The sequence below is a fragment of the Aotus nancymaae genome, unplaced genomic scaffold (assembly GCF_030222135.1).
Source record: "Aotus nancymaae isolate 86718 unplaced genomic scaffold, 86718_ANA_hifiasm-v0.15.2.pri h1tg000057l, whole genome shotgun sequence".
Lineage (NCBI taxonomy): Eukaryota > Metazoa > Chordata > Mammalia > Primates > Aotidae > Aotus > Aotus nancymaae.
This window is the reverse complement of record NW_026988471.1, coordinates 69,145,691-69,168,481: the sequence shown is the minus strand read 5'-3', so window position 1 is coordinate 69,168,481 and position 22,791 is coordinate 69,145,691. Positions and strand designations below refer to the sequence as shown.

At 44.8% G+C, this 22,791-nt stretch overlaps 1 protein-coding gene across 1 annotated transcript; it reads right to left on the bottom strand.

The window, feature by feature from the left end:
- Positions 1-20: 20 nt before the first annotated feature.
- On the bottom strand, positions 21-17,491 carry PCYOX1 (prenylcysteine oxidase 1). Its single transcript, XM_012433957.2, has 6 exons — positions 17,345-17,491; positions 16,079-16,285; positions 13,775-13,949; positions 6,348-6,559; positions 5,855-6,007; positions 21-5,132 (listed from the first exon to the last, which is right to left on the bottom strand). The coding sequence occupies exons 1-6, from the start codon at positions 17,454-17,456 to the stop codon at positions 4,474-4,476; spliced, it is 1,518 nt and encodes a 505-aa protein (XP_012289380.1). The 5' UTR covers positions 17,457-17,491; the 3' UTR covers positions 21-4,473.
- Between the last annotated feature and the right edge of the window lie 5,300 nt (positions 17,492-22,791).

The window sequence follows — 22,791 nt, the reverse complement described above, 5'->3', positions numbered from 1 at the left end:
CAGAAGCAAAAGACAGGAAGTAATGGTGATGCAGTTGTTTATTTTGAACATAATCATTAAGTGGAGGAAAATTTTAATACAAGAGTAGAAAGAGGATTCCAAAGAAAAATATTCCAGTGTATCGTGGTTCTTTGTGAGTAGAGAAGGGTAGTGAGGATGCTGTCCACAATGTATTCATCTAGTTAATGAATTTTATGGCCCACAACCTCAAATGAGAGACACATTACAGATGATTGTATTATAAACCTAATCTTAAGAAACTTTACCAAGCAAATGCTTAAGGCTGATTTTTTGTGATCTGATAAAAAGCCTGCAAATCATAAATCACTTTAAAACTATACAGAAATATACACAGTATGTAAAGTTCTTGTAAAACACCAAACACAATGAATGGCTCATATATATATAAACCTCTCTCACTCTTAAATGGCATTTCCTAATTATAGAAAATGTTTACAACAAAAGCACAACCAGAGGGATCAAACTAATAATCACAATAAGGAGAACTGATGTGAAGTCCCATACACTGCTACTCTTGGTAAATCTTCACTGACTTTTTTTTTTGCAGCAACGTAGAGCTGAATTGTAGAACTACTTCAAGTGTGGCTTCCATAAGTAGAACAGCAGCATCACAGGGGAACTTATAAAATGTAACTTGTTGTGTCCCACAATAAACTTACTGAATAAACAAACAGGGTGGAGCCCAGTGATGTTAGTCCTGCAGGTAACAAGCATGCTCAACTCAGCTAGAGAACCACTGGAACAGAGGTGGCTTTTCATTCAGCCCCTGCATCATTTTTACCAGTCTCTTGTGTTAAATAAAAAAAATAGAGTGGTCTGGAGCAGCAAGCTTTGACATGTAGAGCTTTTTTTCTTCCAATAAAACTCTTCTTTAACACTATAGTTGTATAAACTACCTAATGTGCCTGGAGTAGCAGCCTCTGCTATTATTTTTCTCCCAGTAAAAAAGTAATACTGTAGTTGCATTAAAACTACTTAATATCCTTGGTATATTGATAACCTGTTTTGGTTTTGCCAAAGTAATTTCAGATGCCCTACTGGAAAATTTATCCAGAGTAGGTTGGATATAATACCAGCAACATTTTAAATTGGTTTTTTTTTTTTTTTTTTTTTGAGACAGTATCACTCTGTTGCCCAGGCTGGAGTGCAGTGGTAAAATCTCTACTCACTGCAACCTCCATCTCCTGAGTTTAAGTAATTATCAAGTCTCAGCCTCTCCAGTAGCTGGGATTACAGGCACCCACCACCATGCCTGGCTAATTTTTGAATTTTTAGTAAAGTGGTTTCACCATGCTGGCCAGGCTGGTCTCAAACTCCTTACCTCAAGAGATCCACCCACCTCAGCCTCCCAAAGTGCTGGGATTACAGGTGTGAGTCACCGCACCCAGCCTAAATTGGTGTTTTGGTTTTTTTTTTTTGAGACAGAGTCTTGCTCTTTCACCAGGCTAGTGCACAGTGGTGCAATCTCAGCTCACTGCAACCTCCACCTCCCGGTTCAAGCGATTCTCCTGCCTCAGTCTATTTTTAGTAGATGTGGGGTTTCACCATGTTGACCAGGATGGTCTTGATCTCCTGACCTCTTGATCCACCCGCCTTGGCTTCCCAAAGTGCTGGGATTACAGGCGTAAACCACTACACCTCGCCTAAACTGGTATTCTTATAAGTAAAAATATATGCCATTGCAAAACAAGTCTACAAATGAAGAAATTAGTATTTACCAATATTTAACATACACATAACAGTATTACATTCTTTACAAATTGTCTTCATTAAAACCACAAAAGCAAACAAATATGAATACCTCTTAACATCTGTTAAGAATAAAACGTGGCTCGGGCCAGTTGTCCTGGCGCTTGAGGAGGCGAGGCTATGCATTCAAGGCCAACCTGGGCAATATGAGAACCTCTCATTCATAAAAAAAAAAAAAAAATTGCCAGGCGCGGTGGCTCACGCCTGTAATCCCAGCACTTTGGGAGGCTGAGGCGGGCGGATCACAAGGTCAAGAGATCGAGACCATCCTCGCCATGATAAAACCCTGTCTCTACTAAAAATACAAAAATTAGCCGGGTGTGGTGGCACGCGCCTGTAGTCCCAGCTACTCAGGAGGCTGAGGCGGAAGAATCGCTTGAACCCAGGAGGCAGCGGTTGCAGTGAGCCAAGATTGTGCCACTGCACTCCAGCCTGGCGACAAAGCAAGACTCCATCTCAAAAGAAAAAAAAAAGAATAAAACTAGAAAAAAAACGCCATTGACAAACCATGAGTTTAATCCCTGCCTATCAAATATATCTTGGCAGTTTTATCAGCCTAATAACATTCACAACTGGTAGAGAAATCACTTTTACTCAGAACCAATGTTTTTACACTATTTTGCTAAAGTAGCTAATGCCATGATCTTATGAAGGACTTTTTTAAGTTTCCATTCAATGGAAGGATTTCTTTTTTTTAGATGGTCTCACTGTTGCCCAGGCTGGAGTACAGCGGCATGATCATGACTCACTGCAGCCTTGACCTCTAAGGCTCAAGTGATCCTCCCACCTCAGCCTTCTGAGCAGCTGGGACTACAGGCATGCATTACCATGCCTGGCTAACTTTTTAAAAATTTTTTGTAGAGATGGGGTTTCACCATGTTGCCCAGGCTGGTCTAGGCCTTTTTATTTATTTATGTTTCAATAACAATACATGTTAAATTGGTTTCAAATTCTTAATCTTTTACTTGTTCTGTTCTACCAGTATCTGACCAGTCAATCAGATCTTCGTACAGCAGATGCAGAACTAGTTCTTAAGTTTGGCTGCATGTTAATTACCATTTGGGATGCTTTAAAACCCTACAGGTGAATCCAATGTGCAGCCAAGATTGAAAGCCACTGTCTTAAGATTTCAGCAACCAATTTCTCACCCAGAATGCTACAGTAACTGAAACACTTAACACTCTGGACATATGCTGGACTTGGTTAAACTTGGTGTCATTCCAAGTATTCTGTTCTAGTGCCAACTGCTCTGGAGTTATTTAAGTTGCCTCTGCTGTTAGACTGTCCATGCTTCTTACTGTCACAATTACTTCTAAAGTTCTTATTGAGAGAAATCATTCCTTGCAAAATGGATCTGCTTTGATACAGATTGGGTTTCTTAGAACTTCTAAGGCACTAAAACCCCTTTGTAGGCGTTTTCACCCCCACATTAGTGATTCTCAACCCTGGGTGCACATTAGAAACTTTAAAAAGATACAGTGCTAAGGTCCTATCCTCAATCTTTGAATCTGCACCTCTGGTTATGGGGGTCTCTCAGTATTTTTTAAAGCTCCTGAAGTAAGGATTTAATAATAGAATGCCAGTTTCACAATTCAGTAGCCCATATTTGCTTTTCATTTTGAGATTTTTGTTTAACATCTTAAAGTTACATTACTAAGACTTCTAAATTTCACCCCTAATTAATTAAATCAAGATAGAAGAATCAAAAGACAACATGCTGAAAGTCAAGGCTTTAGGCATGGGCACATGTACTTCAAACTTTCAGACTCTTAGGTATGAAATTACTAAGAGTCAGGCATAAGACACCAGCTCCCATAAATTTTATCTGACTGAAGAATACATCTGGCTGTAAAGTTCAAAAGGACTACTCCCCAAATAAGATGTCTTTAAGTTCTCCTTCAGGTACTCACTTTAAAATGCCCTATAATTTTGATCAAAATCCAGGGCCCCACCCCTAGACCTACTGAATCAGAATCTCCAAGAGAGGAGCCTGAGAATCCATATGGTTTAACAAACTCCAGATGATTATTTTTATTTTTACTTTTTGAGATGGAGTTTTGCTCTTGTTGCCCAGGCTGGAGTGCAATGGCACGATCTCAGCTCACTGCAACCGCCACCTCCTAACTCCAGGTGATTCTTATCAGAGAAGTTTAAGAAACACTCCCAGCCAGGCACGGTGGCTCACACCTGTAATCCCAGCACTTTTGGAGGCTGAGGCAGGTGGATCATGAGGTCAGGAGTTCAAGACCAGCCTGGCCAAGATGTTGAAACCCCGTCTCCACTAAAAATACAAAAATTAGCTGGGCGCGGTGGCACGTGCCTGTAATCCCAGCTACTCAGGAGGCTGAGGCAAGAGAATTGCTTGAACCTGGGAGGCAGAGGTTGCAGTGAGCTGAGATCGCACCATTGCACTCCAGTCTGGGTGACAGAGTGAGACTCTGTCTCCAAAAAAAAAAAAAAAAAAAAGCACTCCCAATGGATAGTGAAAGAATAATTAAGAAACTTTGGAGATGGAATAAGTGCAATAGTTATACTTTCAGACTTAATTAGAACCTTGTGTTTTCTTATGACTAGCAGGGATTACTTCTGTTAAACAATGATAATGGCAAAATATCTGGTTCAAAATCATCTCTGCTCAGATTTTGTTCTTTTTTGCCACTGACAGTCATTTGGAACTAGGAGGGGAAAAAAGAATGTGTCATTTCATAGCTCAGTTTTAAGTTTCTCATATAAGCCATCCTGGTCAATCATGTCTGTGTGCCCGTTCCAGCGGTGATAGGCAAGGAGCGCAGCATTGTGGGCTGCAATGGCACTCATTTCCATGGCACTTGCTGCACACTCTATGCCGTTGAGGTAATAAAGTCGATCGTGGAGAATGATAGAGGGGCATTTCTCTGGGGGCTTATAGCGAGGATAGGCAAGCCATGGCTTCTTCACAGCATAATCATAGGACAGAAAGAGCTTTACAATTTGCGCTTTAGTAAGAGTTTCTTGAGAAAACATCTTCCAAACATATGTTCCATCTGTTGACGGCTCAGGATTTTCCTTTTCTCTCACAGAGGACACAATCCCAATACTGTTAATGAACAAATCTGAATTATCAGTGGTTAAAACTGTACTAAGGCCAAATTTATCTATGGGTCTAGAGCTAAAGATAGATGTATTCAATTCCCCCTTAACTAAAGTTGTCACTATATTCTGGTAGTATTGATGGAATTCCTCAATTGGAGGATCAAAGTTGAGAAAAGTAATACCGGACATTTTTCGATTCAACGGAGTGGCCACCAAGACGATGTCATAGAAGTCTGAACGAGTCTCAGTTCCAATTTGGTAGACCACTTCATACATCTTTGTTGGATTTCCTAGAGGAAATAAGGAGGCATATATTTGTTTAGTGTTTCTAATATACCTTCTAAAAATAATTCTATACTTTCTTCATAATTTCTCTATAATTCGAAAGAATTGAAGTTATGGCCGGGTGCAGTGGCTCACGCCTGTAATCCTAACACTTGGGGAGGCCAAGGCTGGTGAACTGCCTGAGCTCAGGAGTTCGAAACCAGCCTGGGCAACATGGTGAAACCCCATATCTACTAAAAATACAAAAAAATTACCTGGGCATGGTGGCATATGCCTGTAGTACCAGCTACTTGGGAGGCTGAGGCAGGAGAATTGCTTGAACCCGGAAGGTGGAGGTTGCAGTGAGCTGGATCATGCCACTGCACTCCAGCCTGGGCAACAGAGCAAGACTCCGTCTCCAAAGGAAAAGAAAAGAACTGAATAAGTTATATCCCTTAAGATAGCTGTCCCTTGCATTTTTATTACATTGTGGCCAATTTCTTATTCTAGTCAATAAGTACAAAATATGGAATTTTTACTTTTGAAGATAAGATTATTTTTCAAATCCAAGGAGTAATGCCACTGCACTTAACTACATTGGGGAATATTTCTACATGGCACAATTTCAAGTTTCATAGTTTCATCATTTTAGAACCAAGTAAGAGATGGCAAAAGAGAGGTGTTTCTCCCTGAGCAATCATTTTCTACAGGGGAAATCAGGAACAATAAAACAGAAATTCAAGCTTACCTGTGTATTTGGTCTTTGTTTTCTCCTCTATGTACATTACAGAGCTAGATATAAGGTTGCTTTTGGATGCCTGCAGGAGCCCTGAGCAAACAAGTTTATTGCCACCTTCTACTGCCCAAAGGCCAGAATCAGAACAGGACAATGACACTGCCCCTGTCAACAGGAGGAAAAAACATGTTTTATTTCTGACTTTGTAAGAGGCTGTCTACCCACTCTCCCTTCCCAATCACATGTTCTACTCCAAATGTCTCTAGACATTGCTAAATGGCCTCTGGGAGCAAAATCCCCCAATTAAGCATCACTGAACTAATGAAAGCTAAAGACCCTCTCCCCCTAAAAATGCACATCTACATATGCAGGACTTTGCTAACAATGTCTGAGGTTCACAGAGAAAGGTAGCCTCCAGTCCATTGCCTAAAGTCAGGAGCCACCATAGCATCAGGTAAGCCCCTTTGAGAACTAATGTCCACGACTGTTCCATGCCCTGGCTTACCCACAAAAGCATTGATGTCTGTGCTTTGGCCATAATTGACCCTCATAACAGGAGCGATCATTTCATTGAGGAATTTCTCAGAGAAGCCAGCTTTCTGCAAGGTTTCAAGAAGTGTTCGATTAAGCATTCCAAGGAATTCATCTCCTCCTAGAGCATGTAGTAATTTTTCTACACTACTGAAGGCATAGTCATGAGATTGGTAGCGGTAGATCCTTTGGAAAAGAAGAGAAATGTCTATTAAATACCAAACAAGATGTGGGGAAGGGGATGTATAAAGGAGGGAAATGACATCATAACAATCAAACTGACAGCTGGGTGCAGTGGCTCACGCCTGTAATCCCCACACTTTGGACACCGAGGTGGGTGGATCACCTCAGATCAGGAGTTGAAGACCAGCCTGGCCAACATGGCAAAAACCCATCTCTACTAAAAATACAAAAATTAACTGGGCATAGTGGCATGTGCCTGTGGTCCCAGCTACTCGGGAGGCTGAGGCAGGAGGATGGCTTGAGCCCCACAGTTCAAGGCCACAGTGAACTGTGATCGTGCCACTGCACTCCAGCCTGGGCCAGACAGTGAGACCCTGTCTCTTAAAAAAAATAAAGAAGAAAAAGGAAAAATAAAAAGAAGAAAGAAAAGACTTTGTCTAAAGGTCACATGGCAAGTAGAAGGCTCAATCACAACTTACCCACTCTGTCCTCAATCACCCACACATGCACAGTCTTCACTGGAGCACACCAGACCCATTCACTGGTCTCTAAATATGCCCTACATGTTGTCTCCCCACCAGTGCACAAGCTCCCCCCTCCAACCTGAATACACTTCCCATTCCTAACCATAGAACATCTATTCTTCCTTAAGAGAACTTGTATCTCACCTTTTCTGAAATGTCTTGCTTGACTTCTCAGTCCACAGTTACATCATCTCCAAAAGCCTCATAAAACTTAGCACCAATGCCACTCTATCTTTTTTTTTTTGAGATGGAGTCTCACTCTGTCACCAGGCTGGAGTGCAGTGGTGCAATCTCGGCTCACTGCAACTCCGCCTCCCGGGTTCAAGGGTTTCTCCTGCCTCAGCCTCCCAAGTAGCTGGGACTACAGGCATGTGCCACCATGCCCAGCTAATTTTTGTATTTTTAGTAGAGACAGTCGGGTTTCACCATGTTGGCCAGGATGGTCTTGATCTCGTGACCTTGTGATCCACCCGCCTTGGCCTCCCAAAGTGCTGGAATTACAGGCGTGCACCACCACACCCAGCGCATATCATTTATTTTTTAGAAAATATCACTTGACCACAAACAAAAAGAAAAATGTCACCTGACATTTCTCTGCATTTTATGGATTTAATACAACATTCACATAAATTGTGTATGCAGTAATTCAAACACAATTTTTCATGTTGCAAATGATACAAAGATGAAAAAGGGGCTTAAGTTCAGGATAATAAGGGGCTTATCTCTTATTCCCTTAAGGGGCTTACAGTTAGGGATAAGTAATAAGGCACACACAGAGATAAGTGTATGAAAATAAGAAATTGTCCAGGTACAGTGGCTCACGCCTATAATCCCAGCACTTTGGGAGGCCAAGGCGATCGGATCACAAGGTCAGGAGATCAAGACTATCCTGACCTTTAGAGATGGGTGAAACCCCCATCTCTTAATAAAAAAAAAAAAAAAAAAAAAAAAAAAAACAGAAATTAAGAGCCGGCTAGGCATGGTGGCTCACACCTGTAACCCCAGCACTTTGGGAGGCCAAAGTGGGTGAATCATCTGAGGTCAAGAGTTTGAGACCAGCCTGGCCAACATGGTGAAACCCCGTCTCGACTAAAAATACAAAAAATTAGCCGGGTGTGGTGGTGAGCACCTGTAATCCCAGCTACTCGGGAGGCTGAGGCAGGAGAATCACTTGAACTAGGGAGGCAGAGGTTGCAGTGAGCCAAGATTGCACCACTGCACTCCAGCCTGGGCAACAAGAGCAAAACTCATATCCAAAAAAAAAACACGAAAAGAAATTCAGAGCCAAGGAAAGATCCCTATCACTGATCATGGGATGGGAACTTTCACGTCAAGTTTCTTCTCTCAAAATGAACTATAATCTTTTACAGAACAAGGGACAATATTATAACTATTTCAGTATTATCTACTGAAAGCATAGTCATAGTATAAGGATACAAAATGTTAAATACATTTTATTGGAAAAATTTATTAGATATCTATGCCAAAACTGAAAAGCTAAAATAACACAAATAACACCTTCCAACCATAGCATTTGGGTTCCAGTCTTTAGAAGACTGAAAAAGTAGAATGGAAAGACTGAATTCTTCATAAAAAGAATAGGCTGGATATCTCATATCCAAAGAGAAGTAATCTTTGGCTAATGGTCAACATGAGAAAATAGCAGTCAATTAAATAAGCTACAAATTACGCTATAAAAAACATATTCCCCACCTGCTCCTGCCAGAGCTGCAACCTCACTCAAGCAAGTCTCCTGGAGGATGAGATGAAACTATATACATAATATAAACAGAGAGCACTCTAATTGTTTCATGATACAACTAGTTTCGTTAGAATAAATGCTACTGCTGGGCGTGGTGGCTCACACCTGTAATCCTAGCACTTTGGGAGGCTGAGGAGGGTGGCATAACTTGAGGTCAGAGACCAGCCTGGCCAACATGGTGAAATCCCCGTCTCTACTAAAAATACAAGAATTAGCTGGGCATGGTGGTGCATCCCTGTAATCCCAGCTAGTCAGGAGGATGAGGCATGAGAATTGCTTGACCCAGGAGACAGAGGAGATCGCACCACTGCACTCCACCCTGGATGACTCCATCTCAAAAAAATAATAATAATAAATGAAAAATAGAATAAACACTACTAAAAAACAGCAGCCAGGTGGGGTAGCATGCACCTGTAGTCATGGCTACTCAAGAGGCTGAGGTGGGAGGATCACTTAAGCCCAAGGGCACAAGGCTGTGTAGTACACTATGGTTGCACCTGTGAACAGCCACCAACACACTCCAGCCTGGGTGACAGAGTAAGACAGCAAGATCCCTTGAGGCCAGGAGTTCAAGACAAGGCTGGGCAACATAGCAAGACTCTGTCTGTAAAAAAAAAAAAAAAAATTAAAAATAAGGCAGGCACAGTGGCTCACGCCTGTAATCCCAACCCTTTGGGAGGCCAAGGTGGGAGGATCACTTGAGCCAAGGAGCTCGAGATCAGAATGGCAACACCCTTTTTTTGTTTGTTTTTGAGACAGAGCCTCGTTCTGTCACCCAGGCTGGAGTGCAATGGTGCAATCTTGGCTCACTGCAACCTCTGCCTTCCAGGTTCAAGCAATTCTCCAGCCTCAGTCTCCCTAGTAGCTAGAATTACAGACATGCACCACCATGCCTGGCTAATTTTTGTTGGGTTTTTTTTTTTTTTTTTTTGAGACAGAATTTCAATCTGTCACCAGGCTGGAGTGCAGTGGTGTGATCTCAGCTCACTGTACCCTCCACCTCCAGGATTCAAGAGATTCTCCTGCCTCGGCCCCTCCAGTAGCTAGGATTACAGGCACCTGCCAACATGCCCAGCTAATTTTTTGTATTTTTAGTAGAGACGAGGTTTCACCATGTTAGCCAGGTTGGTCTAGGGCTTTAGGTTTCTATACCATCCAAAGAAAGACAAACCTGAGAATATTCTCCAATTTCATATTTTAACCAGGTGACTCTCAACTCTGGATGCAGGTTAAGATTCACTTGAGTAGGCCAGGTGTGGTGCCTCACGCCTGTAATCCAAGCACTTTGGAGGCCAAGGCGGGCGGATCACCTGAGGTTGGGAGTTCAAGACCAGCCTGATCAACATGGTGAAAGCCCATCTTAAAAAAAAAAAAAAAAAAAAAAAATTCTCTTGAGCTGGGTGTGGTGGCTCATGCCTGTAATCCCAACACTTTGGGAGGCTGAGATGGGTGGATAGCCTGAGGTCAGGAGTGCGAGACCAGCCTGGCCAACACGGTGAAACCCCGTCTCTACTAAAAATGCAAAAATTAGCTGGACGTGGTAGCAGGTACCTGTAATCCCAGTTACTCAGGAGGCTGAGGTAGAAGAATTGCTTGAACCTAGGAGATAGAGGTTGCAGTGAACTGAGATCACGCCACTATACTCCAGCCTGGGTGACAGAGTGAGACTCCATCTCAAAAAACAAAAAGATTCACTTGAGGTACTTTTAAAACTACCAATGCTGGCCAGACGCAGTAGCTTACACCTGTAATCCAAGCACTCTGGGAGGCCAAGGCTGGAGGATCACTTGAGCCCAGGAGTTTGAGACCAGCCTGGACAACATAGCGAGACCTGTTGAGCCATGATGGCACCACTGCACTCCAGCCTGACAATGACAGAGTGAGACCCTGTCTCTAAAATAAAAATAAAAATGCCCAAACCTCTATCCTAGAATAATTAAATTTTAAAAATCTCTAAGGTGGAGCTCAGCATTTGTATTTTAAAAAGACCTCCACGTGTGGCCAGGGATTGAGAACTACTGCTTTTTTTTTTTTTTTTTGAGACGGAGTCTCGCTCTGTCACCCAGGCATGCAATGGTGTGATCCCAGCTCACTGCAACCCCTACCTTCCGGGTTCACATGATTCTCCTGCCTCAGCCTCCCAAGTACCTAGGATTACAGGCACGGGCTACCACACCCAGCTAATTTTTGTTATTTTTAGTAGAGACAGGGTTTCACCAAATTGACCAGGCTGGTCTCAAATTCCTGACTTCAAGTGATTCGCCCACCTTGGCCTCCCAAAGTGCTGGATTACAAGCATGAGCCACCACTCCTGGCTGAGAACTACTGCTTCAACTGAAACGGAGGGGAACTGGTTCCAAGTTCCTCTTTGGTAACCTCTATGACTTCTACTCTTGATTTTTGTGACATTCCAGAATATTTCTAACATAGGGTAACAGTAAAAATATTTAAGCAGTACACATGACACAGAAAGCACATTGGCTGTGGAAGTGGAACTGAATAAAGGCTTCCTGGTGAGGGAAGGGAAGTGGGGTTCTTTGGCACGGGGAGATGCCTCCAGACTCAGGGAAGCGGCAATTTCACCACTCCAGCAGTATTTCACTACTGTTTTTCTTTGTTTTCTTTTTTGCTGTTTTTTTTTTTTTTAAGAGACAGTGTCTTGCTCTGTCACTCAGGCTGGAGTACAGTGGCACAATCATAGTTCACTATAACCTTAAACTCCCAGGCTCAAGCAATCCTCCCACCTCAGCCTCCTGAGTAGCTGGAACCACAGGTAGAGCACCATGCCCAGCTAATTTTTTTATGGGTTTTTTTGTGGGTTTTTGGGGTTTTTTTTTTTTGAGATGGAGTTTCACTCTTGTAGCCCAGGCTAGAGTGTGATGGTGCACTCTTGGGTCACTACAACCTCACCTCCTGGCTTCAAGCGACTCTCCTGCCTCAGCCTCCCAAGTAGCTGGAATTACAGGCATGTGCCACCACACCTGGCTAATTTTTTTTGTTTTTAGTAGAGAGAGGCTTTCACCATGTTGGTCAGGCTGGTCTCGAACTCCTGACCTCATGATCCACCACCTCAGCCTCCCAAAGTGCTGGGATTACAGCCATGAGACACTGCACCCAGCCATAACATGTCATTTTATCTTTTTAACAATTACTTTATTATGTTAAAGCAGTCATAGTAATGAAATATGAAAATTTACAAGCTGAATTTCTCCAGCACCTTTTTCTTCCTTTCTTTTGAGATGGGAGTCTTGCTCTGTCACCCAGGCTGGAGTGGAGTGGCACAATCTTGGCTCACTTAACCTCCACTTCCCAGGTTCAAGCAATTCTCCCGCCTCAGCCTCCCACGTAGCTGGGACTACAAGTGCCCGCCACCACACTCGGCTAATTTTTGTTTTTTGTTGTTGTTGTTGTTGTTGTTGTTGAGACGGGGTTTCACCATGTTGGTCAGGCTGGTCTGGAACTCCCAACCTCAGGTGATCCACCCGCCTCAGCCTCCCAGAGTGCTGGGATTACAGGCGTGAGCCACCATGCCTGGCAATTTTTGTATTTTTAGTAGAGACAGGGTTTCACCATGTTGGCCAGGCTGGCCTTGAACCCCTGACATCAGGTGATCCACCCCCTTCGGTCTCCCAAAATGCTGGGATTACGCCCGGCCCCCAGCACCTAGAAATGTAAACCAGCATAAAAATTAGCACATGCTGGCTGGATGCAGTGGCTCACACCTGAAATCCCAGCAATTTTGGAGGCCGAGGCAAGTGGATCACCTGAGGTCAGAAGTTTGAGATTAGCCTGGCCAACATGGCAAAATCCTGTCTCTACTAAAAATACAAACAAAGAAAAAAATTAGCCAGGCATGGTGGCACATGCCTGTAATCCCAGCTACCTGAGAGGCTGAGGCAGGAGAATTGCTTGAACCCAGGAGAATTGCAGTGAGCCAGGATTGCGCCACTGCACTGCAGCCTAGGTGACCGAGCGAGACTCCGTCTCAGAAAAAAAAAATTACCCAGGCGTGGTGGTGGGCACCTATAATCCCAACTACTCAGGAGTCTGAGGCAGGAGAATCACTTGAACTCAGCAGACAGAGGTTTCAGTGAGCCAAGATCGCACCATCACACTCCAGCCTGGGTGACAAGAATGAAATAACATCTCAAAAAAAAAAAACAAACTAGCACATGCCAACAGATTAAAAAAATATAGATTGTACCTTTCAAAATTAGAATGGCTATGTTATGTTAGTCTTCCTGACTACCAAAGTGATACATATACACACACATAAAAAACTGTTTAAATATAGAAAAGTATAAGGAAGAAAAAGAGGCACCTGAATTCTCACTACTCAGGACAGTACTGGAATGTAAATTCTTGGAATATGGAACTTTTACTCTACTCAGGCTGCTGGTTCACTGAAAACATGTCACTATTAAAGCCCATTTAAGTTTTCTGATCCTTTTACAACTCTTGTACACATTATCTCATTCATCTACACAACACTAGCACAGCACAGAGATTAAGAGTGAAGACTCTAACGCCAGACTGCCTGGGTGGCAACTCCAGCTACACCACTTACTATGTGGATCAACCTGTTCTCTTAAAACCTCTACACCACCCCTTCTGCATCTGTTTAAAGAAGCTAATAACAGTACCTACCTGAGTAAGTTGTCATGGGAACTGAAGGCATCTAACAACGTCTGGCAAAACTAAAGAAGCAGATGCAAAATACACTTCAGAAGCAAAAATAAACTAACTTTCAATTTCCAAGCAGATAAACAGTCTGCATGGTTTCTACAAAAAATTTTGCCTAACAATGTTACAAACAGGCCTTGCAGTGAGGTAGAAAATGCTTACAAGACATTATAACTCCTAAAGTTCATCAAGTTTAATTTAACCTAAATTAAAAGACCTTTGGTTAAATTGGAAGGAAAAAAAAATTACCTCATGAACTTGTCTAACACGTCCTCTACCCACATGTGCATACGAAGGGACTGAAATCCATAGCGCCAAACTAATTTAATCATGTTAATTATGAACCAGTTGCTCTCCTCAAAGACCAGACTCTCTCCATTATATATCCCCAGTAGGCCACCAGAGGCCTGAACAGTAGAGAGACCTGCAAAAACATAAAGGGCAGCTAAGTCAGTGGTGTCTATGCTGATCAAGTGAAAGAACATAATCTGAGTGAATGTGGGGCTTCCCTCAGTTCTCAGGAGTCACATAGAGGAGTTCTATCTTTGGAACAGTGTGATACATCATACTTTCACTACACTGTCCAAAAGTAGATTTGCTTGGCAATGGGTCAGATGATCATACAAATATTAATATATCAAAAGTAGATATATTTTTACCTGGCTATTTTTTAGTCTAAAAAAATGAAATAGGCCGGGCGCGGTGGCTCACGCCTGTAATCCCGGCACTTTGGGAGGCTGAGGCGGGTGGATCACAAGGTCAAGAGATTGAGACCATCCTGGCCAACATGGTGAAACCCCATCTCTACTAAAAATACAAAAAAAAAAAAAATTCGCTGGGCATGGTGGCATGTACCTGTAGGCCCAGTTACTAGGGAGGCTGAGGCAGGAGAAATGCTTGAACCCGGGAGGCGGAGGTTGCAGTGAGCCGAGATCGCACCACTGCACTCCAGCCTGGCGCCTGGCGATGGGGCAAGACTCTGTCTCAAAAAAAAAATAAATAGTCAAAGGAAAAAAGCCAGAATAACAACTGAATTCAATTTAAAAACAAAGATGTCAGACATGTATCTTTGTGGCATGATTTATTCTGGGTATACCTTTGCCCTTGTAGAGGAAACTGGAGCAGAGGCAGCATCCACAGAGGATGTGGAAGGCAGCTGAGGGGAAAGAGGTGTTTCCATTCCTGTGAGAATCCTCTTTTGCCAAACTGGTATTTCAGATAACTGGAGGGAGGCCAAAGTTACAAAATACTACCTGCCAAAAGGGCCTGCAGAGGCCTGTCAGACTGTCCCCACGACCCATCCAGCTCCCCTGCTGTCAGGGCAGCAGTTGCACATCCCAAGTTCTACGCACATGTCTGCATCCATAGCTGTGTGAGTGACTTTGTTTTGTCAGTGGTAGTTTGACAGGGTCTCACTTTGTTGCCCAGGCTACAGTGCAGTGGCACAATCAAGGCTCATCGCAGCTTCTATCTCCCCAACTCACAGGATCCTCCTGCCTCTGCCTCCCAAGTAGTTGGGACTACAGGTTTGTGCCACCACACCAGGCTAATTTTTTTATTTTTAGTAAAGACAGGGGCCGTGTCTGGTGGCTCACGCCTGTAATCCAAGCACTTTGGAGGCCAAGACAGGCAGATCACCTGAGGTCGGGAGTTCAAGACCAGCCTGACCAACATGGTGAAACACCATCTTTAAAAAAAAAAAGAAAGAAAGAAAGAAAAAGAAGAAAAAAAAAAGTAAAGACAGGGTCTCACTATGTTGCCCAGACTGGTTTCTAACTCCTGGGCTCAAGTGATCCTCTTCCTCTGCTTCCCAAAGTGCTGGCATTACAGGCATGAGCCACTATGCCCTGCCATGGCCATGTGTGAGTGACTTTGAGCCAGACTCTTCAAGTCTCTGGGTCTCATTTCCTCAGCTGCAAAATGATCACAATAAGGTGCCTATCTCCAAACCTTCTCTAATTCTTCAGCACAAACCCAGAAGTTTAAGAACAGACAACGGAGGCTGGGCATGGTGGCTCACACCGGTAATCCCAGCACTTTGGGAGGCCGAGGCGGGAAGATCACCTGAAGTCAAGAGTTCAAGACCAGCCTGGCCAACATGGTGAAACCCCATCTCTACTGAAAATACAAAAATTAGCTGGGTGTGGTGGTGGGCACCTGCAATCCCAGCTACTCAGGAGGCTGAGGCAGGAGAATCACTTGAACCTGGGAGGCAGAGGTTGCAGTGAGCTGAGATGACACCATTGTACTACAGCCTGGGCAACAAGAGTGAAACTCTGTCTCAAAAGAAGAAAAAGAACAGACAACAGCAGCCATTCCCACCCCCACCCCATGGCTGTAATTCCAGATAACTGAAGATACAGATAACTAGTGTCCCCTTACAGCAGAACTGCTAACTAAAGCAGTACCAACTACCAAGAAAGTGAGGAAAACAGTTTTACCAACGTCTCTGTATGACAATTAACAAGGTAGAAGTTTCAGTTTTCCATCTGATAAAAATACCCGGGGATGTCAGACAGTTATCTGGTGAGCTCCAAAATCAAAATTACATACCCAGGTCTTTGACAAAACGCTTCATGTGCAGATTTAAAGGATGGATGACAGAACCTCCTGCCTCATAGTCTTGCCCCTGCACCATCATGGTAGCCAGGCGGCCCCCGACCTCTTCTCTTTCAAACAGGTCAATCTTCACATCTTTCCCAAATTTCTGCCGCAGGTAATAGGCTGCTGAAGTGCCACCAATTCCGGCTCCAATAATCGCTATGAGGGAAGAAAACAGGTTTTTTCCCCCTTTTACCAGTTGTTTTGTTTTTTTAAAGACCATTAAGCAATAAGGGAGGTTGTTACTCAAAGCTATTGTCAACAATTTGGTGGGGGGAGTGGCATCTGCAGTAAAGGTCTAACTCCCCGAATCTGGACAGACACTGCCCCACCCCCCACAAAAGCAGTAGTAGATTAATTAACATAGTGACATTAAATCGATTTTTTTAACCAAAGATTCTCACAGGTATTTATGGAGTAACCAACGGTACTATACACCCTTCTTGATGCCCAACTCACGAGCACATTAGAGGAGGGCCTTTCTAGCACGCATTTTTAATAAAGTGACTGCCATTTTTGCCTAGCTTTATTGTGTCTAGATTCAATGTAAATAGGTTAATGATCCCGAAGAACACAGCTTTAAAGGCGGGTGGGAGGAGACAGGAAGCAAAAAACCAAGGCTCCTGACACTGGAAGGAGAATAGATTCTTTCTGCAGCTGTGTTAGTCCTAGGTGGAGAAATTGTGCAAGCCAGGGGCCTCTGAGAGCAGGCCGACCTCAACAAAGCAGAGATGGGGGAAGAGGGTTCAGTCTTCCAAGGGAAGCAGGCAGGGTCAGCTTGTTTGCACTCCTCCCTGTGCTGTGTCTGCGTGAGCCTGCAATCTGGCCGGACGCCCCAGGTCGAGCCAGATACACTGGACTCTTCATGGTCAGTGTTCAAAGGAAAGATGGAGAGAGGAACCTAGGCCTCCCCGGAGTCCCAGGCCTAAGAGACAGGGGCTACAGGTACGCTGGGCGCCCGCCTGCCCGCCGCCCCGGTCCCCGTCCACGCCCATTCCTCAAGTGGGCACCTCTCCACGCCTGGGAATGCACAGTCCTATTCCGAGCAGGGCCGAAAGCCGCTCTGAGGTGTGAATGGGGGGAAGCGCGACCTGCGCGGCGGGTTCGGCCTGCACTACCGGCCTGCGTCGCGGCTGTGGGATCTGGGCGCACTGCGCAGCAGCCGCCCCGCGCGGGACACGCTCCAGCGCCCTCCCGCGCCGCCCGCTTCTTGCCTACCGATCTTATCTGGCGGGGCACGCAGCTCGGCGCCCTCGGGGCACCCCCAGCTGCACAGCAGCAGCCACAGCCCTAGCAGCGAGGAAACGAGCTCCGCGACAGCTCGCCCCATGGCCTCCTCCACGAGCTCTGCAGACGGCCTTTGGAGCCCCGCAGTGCCCCCGCCGCTACGCGGCTGCGCGCTCCGCCCAGCCCCGCCCCCAGGCCGCCCAGCTTCTGCGCGCCCCGCCCCGGCCCCGCCCAGGCGCCTCGCCCAGCAGGTCCCCTCAGTCCTCCAGGAGCTCTCCACCCTGGACCACTCAGTGCCCTAAGTACACCCTTCCGCCCCGAAGCCCACCTTCCTTCAGAAGACATCGAAGGCACAGGCTGCGGCTCGCCTCGGCAATCCTCTTTCCTCCCTATCTATTCGGGTGAAGCACCTCAGTTCTTCACTAGTGCCCAGTTCTGTCCCTTCCGTCTCTCCTCTCAAAGAATGCACACAGCTAATCGCTGCCAGAAACAGACCAAAGGGGCAACAGTACTTACCTAGTGATTACCCTGTTCCGAGGACTTTCGGGTACGCCATGAATGGGTAAATGGTGCTGGGTGAAAAGAAAAATGAGGGAGACTGCGGATGGGGTGGCCTAAGGTGAAGGGAGTGGAATAATAGTAACAGACATGAATAAAAGTAGTGTACCTGTAAGGACATCAGAAGGTGCCACCCCAAAATATTCCTCCTTAGCCTAAGGAGTCTTTCAAGCTGAAGGCAATTGAGAAGATGTAGATACAAGGAAAGTTCTCCACCTTCCCCCATTTGCCTAAAAGCAGAACATAAATTTTAAAAGGCAAAGGTATCCCTCTTCCCGCACTGCCTGGAAGGACAAAGGTTAATCACTGAAGACAATTTTACACCTGTTAAATAAAATGTATAGGAGGCCATTGTTTTGGATTGAGCTCCTGCACTAGACTAGGCCTAACATCGAGTCACTCATGTCACTCATGTTCCACATCACCAAGTCAAAACTAAGTTGTCTATCTGACTTTCTAAGAAATCAGGAGAAAGAAAAATAATAGCCAAATCCCCTAACAGACCAGTTTTAAGTGGCATGGTAAGGAAATCCCCACTGCTTTGAAATTTACGAGAAGGCTGGGCGCCGTGGCTCATGCCTGTAATGCCAACACTTTGGGAGGCCAAGGCAGGTGGATCACCTGAGGTCAAGATTCAAGACCAGCCTGGGGCCGGGCGCGGTGGCTCACGCCTGTAATCCCAGCACTTTGGGAGGCCGAGGCGGGTGGATCACGAGGTCAAGAGATCGAGACCATCCTGGTCAACATGGTGAAACCCCGTCTCTACTAAAAATACAAAAAATTAGCTGGACATGGTGGTGCGTGCCTGCAATCCCAGCTACTCAGGAGGCTGAGGCAGGAGAATTGCCTGAACCCAGGAGGCGGAGGTTACAGTGAGCCAAGATCGCGCCATTGCACTCCAGCCTGGGTAACAAGAGCGAAACTCCGTATCAAAAAAAAAAAAAAAAAGACCAGCCTGGCCAACATGGTGAAACCCCATCTCTACTACACACACACACACACACACACACACACACACACACACACACAAAAGCTGGTCATGGTGGCAGGCACCTGTAATCCCAGCTACTCAGGAGGCTGAGGCAGGAGAATCGCTTGAACCCAGGAGGAGGTTGCAGTGAGCCAAGATCACACCATTGCACTCCAGCCTGGGCAACAAAAGCAAAACTACATCTCAAAAAAAAAAAAAAAAAAAAAAAAAAAAAAACTTTACAAGGAAAGTAACCTCAACCAATTCACTTTTCTGTGTCTGCTTTCTTCAGCACTTTCTGTCTATAAAGCCAACCTCTGCTCAGCTCAACCTCCTCCGCTCTATCTTATAGAATGAGGTGTTGTGCAGTTCTACAATCGCAACTAAAAGCCAATTATGATCTTTAAACTAAATTAGTTGTAATTTTGTCTTTTGACAAACCTTTGTCAGCCAGGAATCTACATGGCAAACTTTATTAATGAGCCTTTTTCTATCACTTATTTGCCTTCCCACAATTTGCCACCCCTAGAGACTCAAAATCATTTTCCTTCTCTTAACACTTCTCTAAACATATACTGTTCTCTTTTGAAGATGCTGTATAAACCTGAATTCAACCCCACCTCAGAGATTTGCTTATTTCCCTGCTCTCTCTTTTGCATACATGAGGTACACATGTTTACATTTCTGTTTGTTTTTCTTTCTTTTTTTTTTTTCTTTCTTTCATTTACTGATTTTGAGACAGTCTTGCTCTATCACCCAGGCTGAAGTGCAGTGGCACGATCACAGCTCACTGCAAACTTTTCCTCCTGGGCTCAAGCGATCCACCTACCTCAGCTGCCAGAGTAGAGTAGCTGGGACCACAGGCATGCATCACCACACCCAGCTAATTTTTACATTTTTTGTAGAGATGGTTTTTTGCCATATTGCCCAGGCTGCTCTGGAACTCCTGAGCTCCAGTGATCCACCCACCTCAGCCTCCCAAAGTGCTGGGATTACAGGCATGAGCCACCATGTCTGGTCCTGTTTGTTTTCTCCTTGTTAATCTGTCTTTTGTTACAGGGGCTATTTAGCTCAAAAACTCTAAAGGATAGAGAAAAAACTCTTTTTTTTCTCCCCTACATACCATACGGTAGAACATTATGCATGCATTAAAAAAAGGCCAGGTGCAGTGGCTCCCGTAATCCCAGCACTCTGGGAGGCTGAGGCAGGCGGATCACTTGAGGTCAGGAGTTCGAGACCAGCCTGGCCAACATGGTGAAACCCCATTTCTACTAAAAATACATGGTGGTGTATGCCTGTAATCCCAGCTACTCGGGAGGTTGAGGCAGAACCGCTTGAACTTGGGAGGCTGAGGTTGCAGTGAGCCAAGATCATGCACTGTACTCCAGCCTCACAGGGTGAGACTCTGTCTCAAAAAAAAAAAAATGTTGGGGCCAGGCGCAGTGGCTTACGCCTATAATCCCAGCACTTTGGAAGGCTGAGGCAGGCAGATCACCTGAGCTCATGAGTTAGAGACCAGGCTGGCCAAAATGGTGAAATCCCATCTCTACCAAAAATACAAAAAAATTAGCTGGGTGTGGTGGTGCATGCCTGTAATCCCAGCTACTTGGGAGGCTGAGGCAGGATAATTGCTTGAAGCCAGGAGGCAGAGGTTGCAGTAAGCCAAGGTTGCGCCACGGCACTCCAAGCTGGGTGACAGAGTGAGACTCCATCTCAAAAAAAAAAAATTGGGGTATATAACTAATGTTCTAGCATTATTAGTAAAGAAAAGCTTTTGGCTGCATAATGTGTATAAAATGTCTGTAATCCCAGCACTTTGGGAGGCAAGGTGGGACAGATGGTTTGAGCCCAGGGATTCAAGTCCAGCCTGAGCAAAATGACAAAACTCGTCTTTATGAAAAAATACAAAAAAAATCAGCCTGATATGGTGGTGTGCACCTGTAGTCCCAGCTACTCCGGAGGAAGAGGCAGGAGGATCACCTGAGTCTGGGAGGTGTAGGCTAGGTGATCAGTGGTCACGCCACTGCACTCCAGCCTGGGCACAGAGCAAGACTCTACCTACCAACCTCCAAAAAATAAAAAAAAAGTATGTACCAGGATGCAACTGCAACATTATTTGTAACATAATAGATTTTTTTTTAAAAGAACCTGAATATCCATCAATGCCACTTATGGTAGTTTATTCAGTGTACCACTGAATACACTGTGGAACTTTCCTTTTATGGACAATTTTGCAACTATTAAAAACCTATTGGCAGGGCGAAGTGGCTCACGCCTGTAATCCCAGCACTTTGGGAGGCCGAGGCGGGCGGATCACAAGGTCAGAAGTTTGAGATCAGCCTGGCCAATATGGTAAAACCCCATCTCCACTGAAAAAAATGCAAAAGTTAGCTGGGTGTGGTGGCGGGTGTCTGTAGTCCCAGCTATTCAGGAGGCTGAGGCAGGAGAATTGCTTGAACCTGGGAGGCGGAGGTTGCAGTGAGCCGAGAGATTGCACCATTGCACTCCAACCTGGGCAACAGAGGGAGACTCCATCTCAAAAAAAAAAACAAAACTATTAGGCCAGGACTGAGCACCATGGCTCATGCCTATAATCTCAGCACTTTGGGAGGCCAAAGCTAGTGAATCGCTTGAGCCTAGCAGTTTAAGACCAATCTGGGCAACAAAGTGAGATACGTGTCTCTACAAATATTACAAAAATTAGATGAGTGTGGTGGTGCACACCTGTAGTCCCAACTACTCAGGAGGCTAAGGTGGCAGAAACACCTGAGCCCAGGAGGCAGAGGCTTCAGTAAGCGGAGATCACTGCCACTGCACTGCAGCCTGGGCGACTCAGATCATGTCTCAAAAAAAGAAAAAAAAAAAAAGTCCGGGCGCAGTGGCTCACCCCTGTCCCAGCACTTTGGGAGGCCAAGGTGGGCAGATCACTTGAAGTCAGGAGTTCAAGACCAGCCTGGCCAAAATGGTGAAACCCGTCTCTACTAAAAATACAAAAATTAGTGTGGTGTGGTGGCCCACGCATGTAATCCCAGCTACTAGGGGGGTTGAGGCAGGAGAATCCCTTGAACCAGAGAGGTGGATGTTGTAGTGAACTGAAATCAGGCCACTGCACTCCAGCCTGGGCAACAGACAGAGTGAGACTTTGTCTCAAAAACAAACAAAAGTTATTGTCAAGTAATACCTATGGTGTAACTACATTTTTAAAAAATTACTAAAGGGTGTGGTGGCTCAATTCTATAATCCCAGCACTTTGGGAGGCTGAGGCGGGTGGATCATTTGAAGTCAGGAGTTCGAGACCAGACTGGTCAACATGGTGAAACCCCATCTCTACTAAAAACAAAAAATTAGCCAAGTGCAGTGGCTCGCACCTGTAATTCCAGCTGCTCTGGAGGCTGAGGCACAAGAATCGCTTGAACCCAGGAGACAGAGTTCACAGTAAAACAAAATTGCACCACTGCACTCCAGCCTGGGTGACAGAGTGAGACTCTGTCTAAAAAAAACCTAAAAATCCCAAGTGTATACGTGTGCATCTGTATAGAGTAAAATGTGAAGCATTACAGACAAATCTATTAATATTACTTACCTCAAGAGGGGGAAGATACATTTTTTTTTTTAAGACAGGGTTTCACCATGTTGGTCAGGCTGGTCTTGAACTCCCGACCTCAGGTGATCCGCCCGCCTTGGCCTCCAAAGTACTTGGATTACAGGCGTGAGCCACCACGCCCAGTCAATACATTTTTAGTATTTTTCTTATGTATCCATTTTTTGTTTCAATTGTAATACTAAGCACGTATTATTATTGTAACTTAAAAACTACTGTATTAAAAAAATACTTGTGCAACATCCATATAATGGAATTTTATTTGGGAATAAAAAGGAATGAAGTACTGATACATATTACAACATGGAT